This window comes from Engystomops pustulosus, chromosome 2, assembly GCF_040894005.1.
Source record: "Engystomops pustulosus chromosome 2, aEngPut4.maternal, whole genome shotgun sequence".
Lineage (NCBI taxonomy): Eukaryota > Metazoa > Chordata > Amphibia > Anura > Leptodactylidae > Engystomops > Engystomops pustulosus.
In genome coordinates, this window is record NC_092412.1 from 36,415,945 (window position 1) to 36,438,789 (window position 22,845).

The 22,845-nt window shown below is 39.8% G+C and overlaps 1 protein-coding gene across 1 annotated transcript in view; it reads right to left on the bottom strand.

Annotated features, from left to right (window-relative positions):
• ARHGAP20 (Rho GTPase activating protein 20) overlaps positions 1-22,845 on the bottom strand; it is an 81,200-nt gene that overhangs the window by 23,857 nt on the left and 34,498 nt on the right. The window contains exons 3-6 of the mRNA XM_072134253.1: positions 21,703-21,873; positions 18,050-18,199; positions 8,969-9,010; positions 6,194-6,278 (exon numbers count right to left, since the gene is read on the bottom strand). Of these exons, the coding sequence (XP_071990354.1) occupies positions 6,194-6,278; positions 8,969-9,010; positions 18,050-18,199; positions 21,703-21,873 (448 nt within the window). The remainder of the gene's footprint in view (positions 1-6,193; positions 6,279-8,968; positions 9,011-18,049; positions 18,200-21,702; positions 21,874-22,845) is intronic.

Below are 22,845 nucleotides of genomic sequence, written 5' to 3' on the forward strand. Positions count from 1 at the left end.
TCTAGGTTGTCATGGGAACACTGAGTAACAATAAAGCTTCATTGCAGAAACTTTTCATAACTCTTATGTTGACCATATCAGTCTGGGGTTAAAGTACAGTAAACTTTCAGCATCCAGAGAGCTTCATTAGAGATCACAGTGGGCAGAGAGGTCTGTATGGAACAAGGGGTCATTTAGAAGTAAAAATATTTTTTTTGCAGTGGAATATGATGGTACTATAGACATACAACTTTTTATTATTATATTCTTTTATATAATGGCAGCATCTTGACCACCAGGAACCAGTAGAGTAAGAGAGGGAGTAAGAAAATCTACCATTTGATTTAATGCATTATGAACCAAACATACCTTGAGAATGCTGTAGCTACACGGATGCAGAAACATATCTTGTTTAATCTCTGAGTTGGTTTTGTTGAAAAAACAATTATAAAATTATGATAATGTCGCTTCTGTGCCTGTCTCTGCACCATCCCCCAGCTGCTGTGTACGAGTGATCCAGCTCAGGTTGATTAGTCCTGTCTGGACAGTGCAGACAGCTCGTTGTAACATGTAGACTGAAGGCAACCCAGTTTTCCGAAGATCCTGAATTTTATAATAGTTTTTTCAGCAAAACCACTCAACTCAGGGATTTTACCTGCATCAGATATGTGCCTGCATCAGTGTAGCTACAGCATTCTCAAGGTATGTTTGCTTCATAATGCATTAAATCAAATGGTAGATTTCCTTTGAAAAACCAAACATACCTCGAGAATTCTGTAGCTACACTGATGCAGGAAAATATTTTGTTTAATCCCTGATCCGAGTGGTTTTGCTGAAAAAACTATTATAAAATTCAGGACCTTGGGAAAGCTGGGTGGCAGGCTGGCTGTCATTCATAAACACATCAGCTTCCGGAAGTCTCCAGGCGGAACTAATCAATCTGAGCTGGATAAACAGCAGCTGGGTGATGGTGCAGTGATTGCTTACTTCTGCCTGTCAGGGACAACACAGCGATGACCTAATTTTCTGAAGCAGTGCATAATTAGAGTAAGAGGAGAAGTGCCAGGGCAGCCACAGGAGCAACAGAACCTCATTATCATAATGTCAAATGTTTTTTTAGCAAATTACACTCAGTTCAGGGATTAAACAAGATATGTTTCTGCATCAGTGTAGCTACAGCATTCTCAAGGTATAATAAATAATAATAATAATTCTTTATTTATATAGCGCACACAGATGACGCAGCTCTGCACAGAGCTTGTCAAATTGGTCCCTGTCCCCATGGGGCTCACAATCTAAACAACCTAACAGTATGTTTTGAAGTGTATGTTTCCTAATGGATAAAAGTAAATGGTAGATTTCCTTTGAGAATAAAAATACTGCAAAAAGGATTCATCAGCTTCTTTCCTGAATGTTCAGCCCACCCATGCCTCCAAATGTATATGCAGTATTTGTGCTTCATCATTCCTAAAATTGGAATATTTCATGGCAACTCCAACTAAGCACAACCAATGGAAGTGTAGTGTCGCTGAATAAGTTGCACCCTAATAATCGAATGTCAGAATGCACGGATTTCTACTCTTTCCAGATCCCACAGTCACAAAAGATGTAATAGTCGTTCCAGGTTTGTTTGGATTGTAGTGTAAATCTTTGCAAATTAATATGGTGTAAGATTCTCTCCCAGCAGCAGAGCCTTCAGCTTGTGGAGAACCGCTCAGAAGATAAATGACCATGTCAGCCCGGAGTAAATATCTGGGGGGATTATAGAGTAGAACGCGTGCCACAGAAATGCAATATCCCCCCCCCCCCAAGGTCCACCATATGATTGGGTCTGTACCAGGTCACCGCTTTCCAATTTAGCACCAAGAAAAGACAAGTTTTATGCCTCATTTTTATTGCTGATCTCAAAAAAGCCTGTGGTCAGGGTGCGGGATGAGAAAATAAAGGCTGCCATACCCTAGATTAGCCCTCGCTAATAGATAGCTGTCAGCAGGCACTTACCACTTCACTTCTAAGGGGGCAATAGACTAATGCAGCTGCCACTTTATTGAGAGATTTCAACAAGGAGGCTAATTATATGTGTGTCATTTAAAGGCAAAAGACAATCTTCCCAAACCCCGATAAAGGGTCAAGAAAATGTACAATTCTACTGAAAAAAAAACTCCTTAAAAAGGAACCAGTCACCAGATTTTACCCCATTAAATTACTGCCCCCTTCAGGTAGGGCATAAAAATGTCCTTTCTAGAATTCCTTCTTATGTGAAATCTCACCCATTCACCTTTATAAAAAAAATTCTCCTCCAAATTTATGTGACAATGAGCAGAGAAGAGTCAGATTTAGAGGCTCTCGGGGCCCATCTTCAGTACTATAGCACCTAGAAACATGTTTTTAGAGTCATGTTAAAGATAAGAATCTCATCTTTCAAATTCCATCAGATCTACAGAACCAGAGATACAGACAGTTAAGGACATAGTTGGAAATATGAGCTGCAGATGAAGATCTAGTTCCCGCCTATTTTGTGTCTCCAATTCTTTAGCTCACAGAATCCTATAAGATTCTATATTCTTATAGAATGCATTCTACAATGTAACTAGTGGTGTTTTTTACTGCATTCCCAGGCAGTAAAGGTGAAAATACACAGCTTCCTATATAGTATACTCCTAAAGAGTATAGACAAGAACATATTTAAAGATTTCTTTACTCAGCTTCTTCTCCATTGCAATACAGCCAACCAATAAAATACTAAACTCCCTCCTGTGCAGTCCTGGAAAGATATTCTATCTGATCAAGTCTCTTCTAGTGCACACCATGGCAATACAGGCAAGCAAATAATGCAAGATTTGCAGCATCGGTTCTGAGTATGGTTATTATATAACATTAGAAGCAATCATAAAGATATATGTTCTGCATATTAAATAAAATCTTAATAATTATTTTAAAAAATCTAAATAAATATAAATTGTGTGTCTGGCATACCTATTAAAGGGAACCTGTCACCAGGGACCCCATTTTCACTAAAGACAGGTCATTACAGCTAAGCATTTGCATTACAATATAATTATTTAGAATTACCTTGCTACCTGACAGAATCCTCTGTTTAGTCCCAAGGGTTGGGCTTTGGTTTGGATACATTAAAAAAACAACACGTGACTTGTCTGTGCTACAGCCCCCACCATTGTGCTCCTGTACAGCTCGTTCCCATATACCTCAGTCGGACCCCTTCTCGCTCTGGGAGATTAAAGGAGCAGACTGCACATGACCGTTCTGCTCCTTACATCTCAATGATGGAAATTGCTGAGTGCCATGCTTGCCGATCTCCTTCAGCTCCATAGAGATGAATGGAGCAGAACAACGGTGGGAAAAAAACCTTTAAATTAAAGACTTAAACACTGAAATTCCTATATTTTATATACTACAAATCCCAGTACTAAGGGCACATCATCATTTTTATGTAACAGTCACTTCTGAGCCCTGATGGACTATTTTTATAGGACTCTGCGAGTGAAGTCAGGAAGATTATCTGTAACATAAACTGTCTGTGACCTGTCATGTAATGTGGGATAATTATCAGCAAAGGTCCCCACCCCAGAGCTAAAGATAGTTAAGTATCTGTGAAGTAGACAGAAAAACGTTAATGCTAATTCCATAAGGAGAAAGCAAATCTCACTGCATGTGTACTGCGCCTCACACCCAGACGAAACATATGGCTGCACATCTGTGGATTGGGTGAGGCACGAGGTGCTGCACGGCATAGCCTTCATCACTAATTACTGCAATATTATGTGATAAACCTTAAAAAAAGAAGGGGTCCAGAGAAACAGATGGTCGCCCTATTAGGTTTGATGGGTTGACCGCCAAGTCTCCTCCCTCCACAAGGTTTTTTTTACATTTTTGGTGTAAATTATAATATATTTTGGACACATCCCCTCACACTAAGCCTTGCCCCCTTTTCTTTCCCAAAAAGTGGCAAAACTTCCAAAATTTTGCTATATAAAAAGTAGCTCCATTTATCAAGCTTTTACGTTTTTAGACACTGTTACGACAAAAAGGGGTGCGGCACAGACAAAAGGCGGGGTCTTGTGATGAAAGGGGGCGTGCATCAAAAAAATATGCAAACGTGCCAGTATTTTGGTGCTGTTTTCTTTCATAAACTTAGTCCACTAATGCATGTAGGTCTAGACAATGTTAAAACATACCAGATTAAATTTGGAGTAGTATAAGATTGTCTCGTATTGCTATGAGCCTTTTTTTTAATAAATCTGCCTCAAACTGTATGAACATGTGAGACAGACGCTAAATGACCCTGCAGCATAAATCACTAGTAATCCTGTAACCCTGGGTCAGGGGTAGGATAATGGCTCTAGACGTGGTTAGTTAACTACAGTTTTAGGATTCCAGTCCATGAGTCAAGCATATAATGTACAATGAATAATGTGCAGAACATTCCAGCTGTGGACATTTATTAGGAGACACGGCCGTATTATTATATAGTATTATATGCTACCTGAGCATGGAATTCAAGATATGCAACAAAACAGCAATTGGATCAATTTACGTTCACAATTGTAACTTCTATTTATCCATCTACCCCAAATATATCATATATCTATCTATATATCCCATATCTATCTATTTAGATAGATCCAGCAGCACAACAGAAGTATTGATAGGGTACTGATAATGGGTGCACACTCAATAAGACCGAGCTAAAGGTCCTACCATAAATAGAAACAAAGAAAAATAAGATGTAAAGTAGATGGTATGGCAAAATACCTCTGTGTTCTCTTTATTTTATAACCTATATTCATCTATCATCAACCAACACAAAGAGATGATATAGTCTTAACTAAGAACCTTATACCTTTATATATGTTCTGGCACCAAAGATCCAAGACATCAATCCATCCATCCATCCAATCATCTATCTATCCTACCAATTATCTATTTATCTATCCATCTATTCAATCATCCATCCAATCATCTATCTATCGATCTATGCATCCAATCATCTATTTATCCTACTAATCATCTATTTATCTATCCATCTATTCAATTATCCATCCAATCATTTATCTATCCTACCAATCATCTATTTATCTATCCATCTATTCAATCATCCATCCAATCATTTATCTATCCTACCAATCATCTATTTATCTATCCATCTATTCAATCATCCATCCAATCATTTATCTATCGATCTATCCATCCAATCATCCATCATTCCATCCAATCATCCATCATTCATCATTCCATCCAATCATCCATCATTCCATCCAATCATCCATCATTCCATCCAATCATCCATCATTCATCATTCCATCCAATCATCCATCATTCCATCCAATCATCCATCATTCCATCCAATCATCCATCATTCCATCCATCTATCTAAATGAAAATCCAAGTTTGCAGTGTTGCAGCTCCTAAGGCGGAGAGGTGCAGCGCCCACAGGTCCTGGCCAAACCTCTAGTAGTCAAATGTAGAAATCCAGGCAGCATCTATACATACATAGCATCTATGTAACTCATATCTATCTATGTGATATCTATGGCTGACATTATCTAGACCTGTATGCGCTTAGGAATTACGACTATTTCCTCCCTTACACCACTTTCATGCCAAGTGGGTGTTAATGGACCCGAATGAGGCCATGCCCTGTGGTGTGGGCAGGCATAGGGCATCCCTGATCTGCACACTAGCCATAGCCTGTGCCAGGAAAGAGGACAGGTTATAGCGCAGTTCTACACCAGGCAGGACCTGGCACAGAATTGCCCCCTGAATATATAAGGAGGCTGGAGCCTCTAGATATATGTTGTAAAGGGGTCGGGGTGACATCATACACTGGTGTATGATAAATCCCACCTGTCTGTCCATCTATATCATATCCATCTCATATATATTATTTATTTATCTCTATTTATCCAGCAACCTCAGTAAATTTCAGTACAATACATACAACTCAAACCTATATTATAAGAAAACTTCTATTCAGCGCTGGATATTTGTACCAACTGCAGCGCATATTGCGAAATGAAGCTAATAAAGCTATAAGACATCCATCACACCACCATAGAGAAACATAGCAAGCAATACAGCACGTCCTGAGAACATGCCTGCAGCGCCATGTGATCCTGAGAAATATTATCCTAACCCGGGTGAAACGTGTCATAATAACCGTGTGCGATATAATGTGGTCGCCCCAAACACTTACATAGGCACAGTTCCCAATATCCTTTGTAATGATCTTCAGGGGGATTACTTTGGGGTGGTCACTTTCCTTCTCTTCTTTTATGTATCTAAAAATATAAAATATAATAATGGTTAAGGAATACGATTTAATGGTTAAGATCTCTTTTTTGTTAGTGGAGGTCAGAAGTTCTGTCTGCTTGTTTAGCCCTTATAGATGAGTTCACAAATTCATTAGTGCAGTACTTATAATAAAAAAAAATAATTATTAGTTAAAGAGAAGCACAAGTGCTCTTGGGGGGTTTCACCAGATCTCCTCTGGGCTCAGGCCTCTCTAGATATTACAGGCCCCCACCGAAGCCCTTCCCAGCATTCTCAGCGCTCCCCTCCACCGCTGCCTACTGTAATCTTGCGGTAACACAGGCAGGACATACTCACAGCTCCCGCAAGAATTGGGGGGGGGGGGGGGGGAGTACCGAGAGAGCAGAGAGGACACTTATGCTTCATTTAAATATCAAAGTTAATTTTACTAAAAATAAAAAAAGACCAAAACTCCTTATAAAACATAGGGCCGTATACACCCTGCTGGGGGCTACCTAGCAGCATTAATGACAAATTCACCCCCATCACAGTGGTAGATTTCGTTTAATAGCAAATTTGCAAATTTGTTCAGTTGTTTGCAAATTCTAGCAAATAACTATTTGTGTAATGTAAAGTTACAGAGTTTTCCAATATATTTTCTGTATCAGAAAAGTCTCTGCTTGCTGCCATTCTATAGCAAGCTTCTATGTTTATTTCCTGTCCCTGGTCATGTGATGTCACACAGGTGCATGGCTCATTATATCTCTGGTCATGTGATGTGACACAGGTGCACGGCTCATTATATCCCTGGCCATGGGATGTCACACAGGTGCATGACTCATTATATCCCTGGTCATGTGATGTCACACAGGTGCACGGCTTCTAATATACCTGGTCATGTGATGTTACACAGGTGCACGGATCATTATATCCCTGGTCATGTGATGTCACACTGGTGAACGGCTCGTTATATCCCTGGCCATGTGATGTCACACAGGTGCACGGCTCGTTTTATTAGGGTTCCGACGTTGGGGTTCACATAATTTATGATAGAGCACCGCTGCTTAATACATACAAAAGTGGGTGCTTGCCATAATTTCCCCACATAATACAAAAAACGCCCCTAAAAACGGTGTTAATTAATAATAATTAATAATAATTTCTTTATTTATATAGCACACACAGATTCTGAAGCGCTACACAGAGCTTGGCAAATCTGTCCCTGTCCCCAATGGGGGTCACAATGTAATCAACCTACCAGTATGTTTTGGAGTGTGGGAGGAAACCGGAGGACCTTGAGGAAACCCACGGAAACATGGAGAGATCATACAAACTCTTTGCAGATGTTGACCTGGATGGGACTTGAACCCAGGACCCCAGCGCTGCAAGGCTGTAGTGCTTACCACTGAGCCACCACGCTGGTGGATTTATTCCCTTGCTATGTTTCGGCCTCCATAACTGAACCTTTGTCATAGCTCCAGTAACGGAGGATAAAACATAGCATCATTTTCCCCCCCTACTATTGGACTTCTCTTCGATCCAAGCAGGTTTCTCTGCGTACATATTGGAGGCCGATGTCATTCGTGATCAGATTTAAATTGCCTTCTTGATATCAATTCTCTTTAAGTTTTATCAATGATACCAATGAGGCCTATTTACTATGACGTTATAGTTAGTATATGGGATATAAGCTGCCATTATTATTATTATACGGCATCTTTGCTAAATTTACACATTTTTACCACAAAAAATCCTTTAAATTTCTCATTTAATAATCCAGAATCTCCAATAATCTGCTTTCCTTATTACATGATTAAAATTGTACTGCGTGATAATAATATTTAAAAGAATTATTTACTGTAATGTCTTATTTTTTACAAGATATATGCTCATCTACTATACCAACAACCCCCCCCCCCTCCCAAAAAAAAGCTTAAAATGTCTATTTTGCAATTTTAATTTTCATTTGTAAGGAAAATGAGAAACTGATACTTCTCGTTCTGACACAACAATAAAAATGTGGACTTCAGTTTTTCAACCCAAACACCACAAATTCCCCAGACTGTAAATGTAGCCAGAAAGACCACAGGAATCTAACACCAGCCGACTGTCCAACCAGGATCTCCACATCACAATAAGAGCATCCATCATCTGCCTGACAGGAAACATTTGTTCTTCAAATATGATTTATTCCGAGTGCCGAGGAACCCAATGGTTATTATTATAAGCTACGACATTGAGTACATGGCTATTTGTCTGGTTACATGCTAGGAAATCCATGCTGGCAGAGCGGGGGCTCATGCAGGACACTAGTGGGGGGCCAGAAGTAAGGTCATTGAGTGAACCCTCAATCCCAAGCACAAAACATGTGAATGCAGAGCGAACACATTTTAGGAATGAGTGAGATCAAATTTTTAATAGGACTGCAGGCTGGTTAAAGTGAACGTCCTCACAACAACTCTCTCTTAGTTCTAGAGCAACTTTGTGCTATTAAAGGGACACTCCACCCAAAAAACCCAAATACGCTTCATTACAGACACTTTACAGCTGATCATTGCAGCCTGGGACTATAGTAAAAGCATCCAGAGAGCTTCAGTAGAGGTCACATGGGGCACAAGGGTCCGTCTGTACCTAGGGGTCGTCTGTAAGTCGGGTGCCCTTAAATCGAGGACCACCTGTATATAATAAAACATGTAGATTATAAAAGGGATCTTCCTACCTCTCGAAAAGCATGAGCCACTTGTCCTTCTCCTCCGCAGTGCTGTAAGAGAGAATAAAGCAATGTATAAGAAATTAATGTATTGTGATACATTAGCAATCATAAAAGTAAACAATCAGACCACAAAAACCTTTATAAAAGGGGGGCGTCCAGTTATTTATTTATTTTTTTTTTTTTTGTGGGATCTCCTAAAAAAATATTATTGTGGGAGGTTCTAAAAGTAGTAAAGAAGTAATACACCCCTCTGTCTGGAACAGAAAGCTTTGGTGTCCATGGAAGGCAGCCTCTGATGGCTGAGCAGTAACATCATCATAAATATACAGATACGTATACAGGCAGTCCCCGGGTTACATACAAGATAGGGTCTGGAGGTTTGTTCTTAAGTTGAATTTGTATGTAAGTCAGAACTGTATATTTTATCATTGTAATCCCAGCCACAACTTTTTTGGTCTCTGTGACAAATGGATTTTAAAAATGTTGGGTTGTCATAAGAATCAGGATTAACAATAAAGCTTCATTACAGACACCTGTGATAACTGTTACAGCTGTTTATTGTAGCCTAAGGATAAAGTACAATAAATTACCAATATCCAGTGTTCCGTTTGTAACTAGGGGTCGTATGTAAGTCGAGTGTTCTTAAGTAGGGGACCGCCTGTACACTAGGAAGTTTGGGGCCCCTGACTGGCAAACTTTTTGGCTCCGTCACAGATAAACTGGCCCTGTGTGCCCTGCACACGGGAAGGGAGGAGGGTTTTCTGTAACTTCAGGCCCCTTCTCCTTCTCAGGGCCCCCTGAACACAGTAACACTAAATCCCCCCTGATGGCGGCCCTACGTATACATATACAGGTAACACAGGATCACATCTTGATGAAAGGTGAAAGTCACAGCTCAGTAAGATGACTGGAGCATGTTATTCCACCAAAAATTAATGAAGAGACCGACAACACTATTATTCTTTAGTCAATTGGCTTTGTCTGAACACGGTCTTAAACTGTTAGCATTAACAGTAAAACCCAGTTGCCATTTATACATATATCTGCAAGTAATAACTGGAAATCAACTGAGAGTTGGTTGTCCTGAGATGACCTGTTCCTGATCACTGAATGACCACAGTCAAATCTCCTCAATGCTGCTTTAAAGTCTATGAAACCGAGAAGCCTCCATAGATTGACCACTCTACAACATCCTTAGGTCCAGTTATTAAGGAAAGGAGCTTTAAGATGGATGGCAAGGGCCTGGAAATACCATATAATGTTATATACTGATATGTATGCTGTGTATATAGTATATACATATTTATTCATACACCCTCATCCACAGGTCTAGAGGAATAGCACAGGAGTAGCATCACACTAAGACTGGAAGGGGATCAGGGCTCCTTACTGTGTTATTTAAGGAAACAATCTCCTCTTGCCAGTTTTCCAGCTCCGAGCACGGACTCTTGATAAACATTTGGATTTTGTCGCACACGTTCCTAAGCAGGTGTTCTTGGCAATCAATCTTTTCCTGAAATTGCTCTCTCTCTCTACTGTATTTAGTAGGGTTATGCCGCTGTGCTGCTAATTGTTCTTTCTATAGGAGTACAGCTTCCCGAGAATACAGCTATGTATGGCGGCGGCAGTGTATGGCAGGGCTACATTGTTATCCTTCATAACAATAGACAGCAAGAGTCTAAAAACTTTTATAGTGTTAGAAAATACTGCCTCAAAATATGTTTTGTACTACTTTAGTGGTCTTTTCTGGGTACTGAATTTATATAGGGGGTTTGGTGTTGGATCTTGATTTAGATAGGGATTTGATCAGGGTTTTAAATTTATATTGGGGTTTGGTCTGGGGTCTGAATTTAGATGAGGTTTGAGCTGATATGTGAATGTAGATGGGGGGGGGGTTGTTCTGGGGTCTGAAATAATAATAATAATAATTCTTTATTTATATAGCGCACACAGATTACGCAGCGCTGCACAGGCATGTCAAATTGGTCCAATGATATAGAAGTTTGATCTTAGGTCTGAATTTAGATAGGGATTTGATCAGGGTTCAGAATTTATATAGAGGTTTGGTCTGGGGTCTGAAATGATATAGAAGTTTGATCTTGGGTCTGTCTGAATTTGTATAGGTGTTTGGTCTGAGGTCTGATCTGCTGTGTGAATGTAGATGAAGGGTTTGTTCTGGGGTCTGAAATGATATAGAAGTTTGATCTTAGGTCTGAATTTAGATAGGGGTTTGGTCTGGGGTTTGAAATGATATAAAAGGTTGATCTTGGGTCTGTCTGAATTTGTAGAACTGTTTGGTCTGAGGTCTGAATTTAGATTTAGAGGTTTGATCTTGTGTGTGAATTAAGATAGGGGGTTTGTTCTGGGGTCAAAAATGATATAGAAGTTTGATCTTGGGTCTGCATTGATTTATATTTTGGTCTTGGGTCTGAATTGATTTATATTGTGGTCTGGGATCTCAATTTTCATGATATACTGCTTGAGGGTATAAATTTATGGAGGGTCTTGGCTAAGGTTTATGTATCTATTATGTCGGGTCTATGTCTCTTCTTCCTACTTATGTAGCTTAGGTATTGTACCACTGTTTTTACATGTTGTAATCACTTTTCATGTCATTTTTGGGATTGCACTTTCACCAAAATTATGTGTTTTTCTTCCTATTGCAACTGAGATACAAAGTGTCCCCTTACCCTAACTTATGAGTACATGCCTAGGGCTACGTTTGCTACGGCGCCAAGCACTTTTTAGTTGCACCTATGATAAACTTCTCTTTTAAACTTTTGCCTGGAAAACAAGATTTGGTTGAATTCCCAAACTTCTGCTCCTGGATCAATACATGGAACTTAATGCAACACTAAGATCCAGTAGACGTGCTAGAAAGAGATGATCTAATACTGAAACCCTTTGTTATTGATGGAAACATCTCATGAGTAGGTGCTACAAACTGTTGGGAGCGGGGCAGCCAGAATCCATGGAACTCATCATACCGGCCCAGGTTTTGCAAAATAGAAAAAAAACCTTTGTATAATATATATGCCCAGAGGGTATTTTTCTTGATTTTTGGACCAAAATCCAGGGCCTGCACCAGCACGGGGCATACCTGGGCAATTGCCAGGGCCCAGAGCTGCTGGGGGGTCCACATAAGACTGTACATAAGAAAACCATGAGAGTAAGGAGGGTTGTATCTAATAAATCCTTAAGGGGTGAGGGGGCCTTATATAAAATAATGAGGAGCTGTTTAGTATGATAAACTAGGGAATATTTCAGGGAACATGAGACTGTTTTTGTTTCAGAATTTTTTATTGCCACGTGATTTTGCTGCAAAGGGGCCTACTGAGGCTCTGTCGCCCAGGGGCCTACTGAAACCTGGAGCCGACCCTGCCAAAATGTATAGTATCTCATTGTGCCACTTAGGCTATAAGATCTTCTTTATGTTTCTTACAGAAGTAACAACCATTTTGGATTAAATCCCAATACACATGAAATTGGTTCTTCCACTGGAACCATCATGTTCTCTTTCCCAATTCTGTCATGTACATGTATATGATAAAGGATTTAGGCAGCTTTAATTATTTAAGTGCATCTGTAAGATATGAAGAGAATATTATCTGTAATCGGAGGGAAATTGGAAGATCCCATAAACAAATAGTGGTTGCAGTAACAGCTTCTAGCCAGTACAGAGTGTGTGGCGCTGAACATACCTATAGGCTACCCATTTACCCCATTAAACTATAAGCTCCCTAAGATAGGGTATGAAATGTCCTTTCTAGAAAAGGACATGTGAAAACTCACCCATGTACCTATTTAAAAAAAATCTCCTCCAAAGTCATGTGACAACGAGCGGAGAAGAGTCATATTTTGCCTGAGATTAGTCGCGTTTAGAGGCTGCAGGAGAGCACCACTTCAGATGCCCCCCTATCTTAATTTCTATAATGGAATGTAATGACTTTATATATCTACAAATACATAGACAATTTGCATATATCCAGTCCTGACTCGACATACAGTATAAACTTATATATTGTCCGAGGTTTTGTATTATAATGGAATTTATTGTACAACTACTTTCTGTTTTTTGTTTGTCCTCTAACTCCTGCTGCACCAGGACTATGTAATAATAATGATAAGCGATTTCTCTCTTTTAAATTGCAATTTTATTAAAAACTGTATGTTTTTTTTCCACCCTCCAAATCCAATGTTTACCAAGATTCCTGGATACTTCGGCCTCATTATTAGCCCACGTTTTGGGCTTTAATCTCTCGCAGTCCTTTGGATGAACTTTCACCCAGCCATAAAGCCGTGATCGACAAACCATATGTGGTTTTTTTTTTTCACTTTTACTAGAGGGTGTTTTAGGACAACCCATGTTAAAATGTTTTAATCCTTCACAATGTAATTTTTTACTATTATATTGGGGAAAATTTATAGATACAGAATTTTTTTTTTAAATACAGGCGGTCCCCTACTTAAGAACACCTGACTTACAGACGACCTCTAGTTACAAACGGACCTCTGGAAGTTGGTCATTTATTGTACTTTAGTCCTAGGCTACAATAATCAGCTATAACTGTTCTTAAAATATGTCTGTAGTTAAGTTTTATTGTTAATCCTGGTTCTTATGAGATTCCAACATTTTTCAAATCCAATTGAGACTGAAAAAAATTTGGTGGGGGCTACAATTATAAAATATACAATTCCAACTTACATACAAATTCAACTAAAGAACAAACCTACAGGACCCATCTTGTATGTAACCCGGGGACTGCCTGTACTAACAATTGTGACATCAATATTAACAGTTTCAATCCATTTACTCACCTTATTAAGAAATATTTTAGGTCATTTGTTAAATACCTGTTGTCTATTGTGGAATGTTTTCTGTAATGTCCCCCAGATTATTTGACAAATACACCCTTCAGTGACCCCTCATGTACGTTGTCAGTGATATCACTCCCAAAGATATTTGTTAAAAATTAAAAAAAAAAGTTCTTTAGAAACAGCGCCACTCTTGTGTGCAGGCCATGTCTGGTATTGCAATTAGATGTCTACTAATTATTTTGTGTGGTTCATGTACATGTGCCGGAAGGCATGGCACAATGTGGTATACCAACTAAATAGTTGGCATATGCCGACAGTGTGGGCTTTTATGGGCTGACACCTAGACTGCCTTTAGTTATAAAAGTAATTTGGGATCTGAGTAGTGGCATCTTCTTTCACCATGCTGGTAGCTATATATTATTTGGGAAGGTGGTAGACTGCCTTTAACCATTTATGAACCAGCATTTATAATATAATTTAGTAAGGCTTTAGATCGGGTAACTTTTTCTACCAATATGCTGGAGCACCCTTCTCCTTAGTCCATCTACATATGTACCATGGGTGCAACCCATGTATCAGTGTGTGATGTCCACTCAGATATCAGTGACAATCGTGTCACACAGAGACATGGAACCTAAACTCACGATGGTCTCATTGAAATAAATTGGACCCTGTGTTTAGGGGTGTAATTAGGAGAGGCAGGGTCCCATAGCAGACTTCTGAATGGGGCCCTCCTTCCTGCTTTAAAATATGCATATACATACACACACACACACACACACACACATTTATATACCTATATACAAAAACATACAGGTCTTCACTCATACACACACATTTATACACTTACACATATAGAGCATATACACACACACACACACACACACACACAGACATCATATATACATACATAGAGCATATACACATCACAGATACATATACAGCATATATACATCACATATATGTTGTATAGATATTATACTCTATAATGTGCAGCATAATGGGGCAGATTTACTTACCCGGTCCATTCACGATCCAGCGGCGCGTTCTCTGCGGTGGATTCGGGTCTTCCGGCGATTCACTAAGGCAGTTCCTCTGACGTCCACCAGGTGTCGCTGCTGCGCTGAAGTCTGCTGAGGTCCGCCGGAGTTCACGATCCTATTCTTGGTGAAGGTAAGCGCGTGTCCAGCGACAATTTTTTTTAAAAAATGTGGCGGTTTCTCCGAATTCATCGGGTTTTCGTTCAGCCATGCCCCCGATTTCCGTCAAGTGCATGCCGGTGCAGATACGGCATAATCCGATCGCGTACGCCAAAAACCCTGGGCAATTCAGGAAAAATCGGAAATATTCGGGTAACACGTCGGGAAAACGCGTATCAGGCCCTTAGTAAATGACCCCCAATATGTATATAATGGTGCACAACCTCCATTCTTTAGTGTCAAGTTGCTTGACGGGGCCCCCTGACACTGCGGGCCTCATAGCGGCTTCTACCATTATAGTTACACCCCTACTTATTTGTTGAAACCACAGAAAGCACACAAACCAAAGTTCAAAGCACACAATCAAAGTTCATGTGTAGGGGGCCATAGACTGTTACTTGGAAGCAAGGGAAATATGAAGAACTCATGGCGTGGATCACACAGATGTCTAAATTCCAGGCTTGGGTGGGATTGCTCATTAAACTAGTCACCAAATGGAAATAGATCAGGATTAACGACGTTCAGATTTGAGAACTATAAACACTTCGGAAATCTCATGTAGATGGCTAATACACAGACTATGGTATATTAATATATATATCTGTCTGTAAGCCATACAATCTATAGTAATGCATGCGATTAAAGTTTATAACGCGGATAATAAACCAATTGTCATAGCAAGGGTTAACCGCAGCGGCCGCGTGACTCACGTAACAAGCCCTCATCACCACTCACACAGCTCCGGGATAGAGCCCCAGCCAAAATATTGCTTGTCAGGAGAGTAGTCACATATGCATGACTGCTACACTTATACAAAGGATTCTTCAAATACCAAATTGTTAACATGGAATTAAACAGATATATATTATGTGCGGAGACAAAAATGATTCAGTGTATAATCTGGAGCAATGGGTCATACATTCCTGAGCGACTCTGAAGCGGAGACTTCTATTTCATCAAGGTTCTATGGGACCTTTGATGGGAAGAAAACGATCAATTTGAACATTATGTAGGATTCATAAAATTTCATGAATAGTAACTTAGAAGGTAGATATTGTTATACATGTCAGTCCATGTCAAATATATCCTATAGGACAGTGATGGCAAACCTTTTAGAGACCGAGTGCCCAAACTACAACATAGACCCACTTATTTATCGCAAAGTGCCAACACAGAAATGTAATTTGTGATTTATACTCCCTTCTCCGTCACAGTTTTCATTGATACCAGTGCTCTGAGGACACCAATAAAGCAGAAAATAGTCCCAGGTAGAGCTGTCACTTTAAAATAGCTCTGTGCACAGCAAGTCCTGGGCTGTCTGGGACTGCAGAAAGATACCTGGAGTCCTCTCTGGTGATGGCCTGGGTGCCCACAGTATGGGCTCTGAGTGCCACCTCTGGCACCAGTGCCATCGGTTAGCCTTCACTGCTATAGGAGGTACAAGGTAGTAATAATAAAGGCACATGAATGGCACATCAGCAGGATGGGTAGGTCAGCTAAAACTCTACTGGTCAGAGGCAGGAGCCCAGAGCAAATTTCAGAATGGGGCCCCCCTTCAAGCACACACACACACACACACATCTGTATACCTATATTCATAAGCCTACAGTTCTTCACTCATACACACATTTATACACTCTTACACACATATGCACATTTAAAGCATATACACATCACATATACACTCATACAGTGCCATATACAGACTTACAGCATATATACACACATACAGTATATACACTTTACAGACATCATATACACATACAACATATACACACACACACAAATACAGGATATATACATCAGATATATGTGATATAAATTTTATGCTGTCAATGTGCCATATATATCTCAGACACAATCTCAGACACTCCTGATAAATATATATATCACATACATACACACATATATATTATGTGTTATATTATAACACTGCGGGCCCCACTGTAGTTATGGCCCTGCTACTGATGTCTACAATTGAAGGCAACAACAAAATTTGCATCAATAAACAGTAAAAGCGACTACTTGAAACTTAGCTTAGCTAACCAGAGGAAATCACTTTTTTAGATTTTATATTCCTCCCTCCTTTGTTACTGATCTGCTTTCACTCTGAAATGTCTGCTGAATTCCATCTTGCAAGCAACAAGACAGAAGCTCACAGAAGTGTCAGAGCTACAGAAAGTTATTTGCAAAGGGGACAGTGAGTTACAGCAGCTAGATCTTTATTCACCAGCACAAAGAGGACTGAAAACTACAGATACCTACCCCAGATCTCCTAGAAATTCTGAGCACAAAATCACATAATGACCAGAAATAGTGTTACTCCTCATGTATACACTACTGATTTCTGTAGATTCAGCTACAGTAGTATAACTCAACTTTCAAAAAAAATTGCATACAGGAATAGTGCAGATGATAATAAACCTTGTAATATTTATTATAGAATTATGTTCCTGTATAATTCTTTTTCACCTCTTTTCCTCCCTATATAAGCAGTTTGTGTAAATCATCTTTCTGTCCTGTATCCACTGACAGCTGAGAGATAAAAGGAACCCGATGAAGTTTATAATGACTTAACTATTTACACTGAATAGTGTCATCTCCTTAGAGAGCTGAATCATAAAGGAAAACTATGCTCTAGGTATGGAAAGAGTTAATCATTAGCCTCCTTATCTGTCTGAAGAGGTCATACCTCAGAAGGCTTTCAGATACACTGCTCACTGCAGGAGAAAGAAGCATAAAAGAGAAACAGAGAAGCTGCTTCACTTCATGAAGTATAAAAGTTTGCTTTATAAAAAAAAAAAAAGTGAGTCAAAGGTTTTGTTGCTCTTTAATTTATATGGAAATGGAAACTCCTGGAATTACTGCTGTGCAAATCCTACAGCCATTCTATATTGTGTGCTGAGGGTTTAGCTATAGTGGTTGCTCCCTAATATGTGTAAATACTGCATTACTTCAGAATTTCAATAATTTTTTGAATATACATTGGATGGAATTTAGTTAAAATATATCTTCAAAATTAAAAACTTTATTCTGTTTGTCATCAATACAACACACAACGACTACACACCTGAAAGTAGCAACACAGTTGGTGATTGGCCAGCCGATGACAAATGACCTTTCAGGGTAAGTGCTGCCTTCACAAACTTCTTCCATGCAAGACGCTATCCACATCTCGCTCACCCGCACGTGGTGCTTCAGTTTATAGTGAGATGGAGACCTGAGGAAAAGAATAGAGCAGCATATGATGACATAGTCACGCTCGATCCATAATGTTCTATATCATTGCTGTAATGTATATTTATAGTACTGGTACATTGGGGTGGACATGACTTATAGAAATATCCCTAAAGGGTTATGTATTATATTTTCAGGTAATTAAATAATATAGATTATAAGATCCCCCATTGAGATTTTTTTTTCTCCAAATGCTCTGATGTGGCTTTACGTCATGTTTTTTGTGATGTGTATGTAAGTGGGGGGCAGGATATTAGGTGGTTTTCCAATATTAAAAGTTCTGCTCCGCTTTCTTGAGATATAAAGTGAAGCCTCCTGTCTTTTACCTCATCAGCCAGACATTCCTGTCCATAAAATGGCCGCAGATGGAGGGTCACGTGATCTCTGTCCAAGAGCAATTGCTCTACCAGGACCTTATGATAGTAAGCGTGAATATAAGATCAAAGGCCCTGACAGGGCGATTGTTCATGAACAGTTAGAGGTCACATGACCCTCCATCTGCGGCCATGTTATGGTCAGGAATGTCTGGCTGAGGAGGCTTTACTAATTAGGAAAGGCTTTTACATATGAAGAAAGGATTTTAGATATCAAGAAAGTAGAACTTTTGATAGATGTATATTAGTAAATTACCTACCTTATATACTCGAGTATAAGCCTAGTTTTTCAGCACAAAATTTGTGCTCAAAAACCCTAACTCGGCTTATACTCAAGTCAACTAAAAACATAAAGACAAAAATCCCCTTTCTGACGTCACCCATAGGTCCTCTTCTGTCTGAGACAGTCTGAGACAGAAGAGGACCTATGGGGGACGTCGGAAAGATGAGTACAGTGTTATTTTTTTTTCCTACTACAGGGGCTGGGCAGGCTGTTTGCTATAGGGGTTGGGTAGGCTGTATGCTACAGGGGCTGGCAGACTATATACTGGGAGGCTGTAACCAATGCATTTCCCACCCTCGGCTTATACTCGAGTCAATAGGTTTTCCCATTTTTTTTGTGTTGAAATTAGGGGTCTCGGCTTATACTCGGGTCGGCTTATACTCGAGTATATACGGTAATATCCTGCCCCCCACACTAATACACACATCACAAAAACATGAGGTAAAGTGGCCTTTAAATCAGATCTCTAATGGATACACATTCTTAAACCAATTACCCCTAGCCCTATTTTTCCATCCTCAGGAAACTCCTTGTGACAGGAGCATTATTGAAATCCAGTGTCGAACTTGTAGACCATTACAAAAAAAAAAAAACATGAGGTACAGTGGCCAACCCCTTTAAACTTCTTACCATTATAAACCTTTTTTTAAAAAAACTTGGTCACTTCTTCCATTTTGGAATTCGACAGACTATTTAGAAATTTCCATCGGGCATAGAAACATGTAGAATTGAATAGACAAAATACAAAATTGTATTCAGCAATAAAAAAATATAACCAAAAACGTAATAAAAAATTTCCACATTCTCCTAAATAATTGAATCTCGAAAATTCCTTTGCTCTATCACGGTATGAAAAAAAAAAAAAGAAAAAGAAAAATGGATGTATAACTTTACTTTGCAACAAAACGGTCCAATACGGGAACAGCGTGTGCTGAAGTCTCGCCTTTCCATTAGCAAAAAAAACCTAACAAAACAGCCCGGGAGAACACGTGCAGAAGTCGTTAGAATTGATCTATTCAGCCCAATTCTTCCCAGTACAGCCTCTCCTCTGCCGGGGAAGGGAGTATCATGTTCACGGCAAGAACATCCAGTGACTTCCTTCACCGACCAAGGTCATATTTATTATATCAGGTTTATAAATAGTGACCAAGTCCAACAGGAACATCATATCCTTAACCCATAAACTTAGCACATTCTTCAGTAATAACCATCGCCACGTCGGAGAAACGTACCCATCTGCTTGTCACAAGCCATCGCATATTGATCCCATCTCACTGTTTATTTAATAGTCATTATAGAATAGACCAAGGCTGGAAACATTTTACCCAAGTCCCATTGTTCATTTTCCTGAGGATTCCCATTAGAAAAAAATTTCTCATACAAAAAAACAACAATCTCGACTTCCTGAAAAACAAATAGTGCTGCCACGGTTTTACTTACATGATAAAAAGGAAAAGTCAACCTGGCAGAGATGGAGGATGCCCTCCCCGCTAAGTAATCTTGTTGGTGACCAAAGGAGGACAACAATAGGCTCTCAAGGTCAGATTATATTACGCAACTGTCGGCAAGATTGTATTTTTCCCATTCAGAGTCAGCCAAGTGCAGTACAATATTTATCGCTGCTAGGATATTATTCACACATTTAGAGGGAACAGAATAATTAAGCCTTTTGGATTCCTGAAGTCTCTTTCAAGACACAAATTGTAAAAAAACATTTTAAAAAAAGGGGCATAAACATGTGACTTAGAAAAGTCGGTGGGTGGGGCTTAATGCAAGGGGGCGGGGACTTTTGAGGGGATATATTTTGATTTTAAACAGCTAATGAAAATTATAGTGTATTTCTATGCAGCTTATATAATTGGTAGTTGTATTACATTTCCTACTGCATTTATTGTCATTATCCTTTTAGTAAATCTGATATCCATAGATAAAGAGTCCAACACCATGCACCCCCATAGATCAACTGAAAAACAAAGAACCTAAGAGAAAACAGACAGCTCCATTCTCTGTTTAGTGGCCAGGCCAGGTTACTGCATATCAGTTTGCATTCACTTGGGCAGCAGTTACTTAATCGACCACTGCAATGAGAATGGAGCTGTCTGCTCTCCGTTTAATTCTTCATAGACTAGAAGCTCTTGTGAGCAGGGTCCTCACTCCTATTGTTCCATATAATGTAATATTATATTTGTATATGGCCCCCGGGTCGGCTCCAGGTTTCACTAGGCCCCTGGGTGACAGAGCCTCAGTGGGCCCCTGTCTAGTGAACTGACATGGTGGCATAAAAAATTCAGAAACTAAAACTCCTGTTCCCGTTAATTATTCACTAGTGTAACATACCAAACAGCCCCCTTGTGGTTATTTTATATAAAGCCCCCCTCACCCCATGGATTCCTTATGTACAACCTTATGTGGGCCCCCCCCAGCAGCTCTGGGCCCCAGTACTTGCCCAGGAATGCCCAGTGCTGGCGCCGGCCCTGTATGTCCCCTATGATTTGTAACACTCCAAGATGAAGTATTAAATCAAAAGTCTTCCTTTATTCATCAGAGGCATGGTGCAACGCTTCGACAATAGAGGTAATAAAGATTATTGTTATTATTATTTGATTCTCAGATGCCTAGAACAGGAAACATGTGGGCTTGCTGAGCAGCGGACCCCCACCAATCTGAAAATACTTACAATAGCTCAAAATTTTTAGGTCGGAATAACTAAAAGAAATTTTGGAAAATTTGGTAAGTTAAGGGTGGAGATATGTGAGCGTCTTCAGGCTATAATTACATGACTTATTATTATTATTAATAGAGATTATAGTAACGTGAAGTCTTACTTACTTTGCCTTGGCAATGACGAGGATGTCAGTGAAGAGGAAAAGATGGCGCTCCTGGGTCTGCAGGCCGGTCTTCAGCTGAACATGACTGTGCATAATGAACGAACGGCTGGGACAGACAAAGGCTTGTACCAGAGGACACGATTCGGGACTCACAGGTGAAAAGCATCCGTCCCTGTGACAATGAGAGAAAACTATTGAATGAGCTTGCCATATGCCATGTCCAAGGAGCTGGAAATGGCCAAACACACACTGTATGGCATTGTAATAAATGTCTAATTAGATGGGTTGTACCAGGTTTGATTGATATCCCCTATCCATGGGATAGGGATAACAATCTGTATGGTGGTGATCCGACTGCGGAGACCCCCCATAATCATGAGAACGAACCTCCACGATCATGTTCCCTTTATAATTGATGGAGGTCGAGCATGCATCCCAACACGCCATTCAATACTATGGTAGTGTTGGAAAATACCAATAGAGATTGATAGGGATTAGAGAGAATCAGCGGGACAATGCCTTTAAACGGAAGCCAATAGTTGGAGCTGGCGTAAATGTAAATCCATAATGAAAAACAAATGACACTTATAGATCCGGACACCATGACTGTGGTCATCTTCTTATATTTGTTATTCATGGCCTCCTTCCTAAAATCAACTTTATAAATTATGCTAACAAGTCTGAGGGGCAACCCTAGGCCTTCTGTGATCTGGCTTTATAGACCGTTATACTGACGCGTCCCCACTTCCTCAGCACTTGTTCAGTGATCACTTCCTGCTGTAATCTTGGTGCTGAGGAAGCAGGGGGACGGTGACACAGTGTAACAGCCTGTAAAGCCAGATCACAGAGGGCCTAGGGTAGCCCCTAAGACTCATTAGCATAAGTTTATAAGAAATATAAGAAGATCTATGGGTAAGTGTTAGAGATGAGCGAACACTAAAATGCTCGGGTACTCGTTATTCGAGACGAACTTTTCCCGATGCTCGAGTGCTCGTCTCGAATAACGAACCCCATTGAAGTCAATGGGAGACTCGAGCATTTTTCAAGGGGACCAAGGCTCTGCACAGGGAAGCTTGGCCAAACACCTGGGAACCTCAGAAAAGGATGGAAACACCACGGAAATGGACAGGAAACAGCAGGGGCA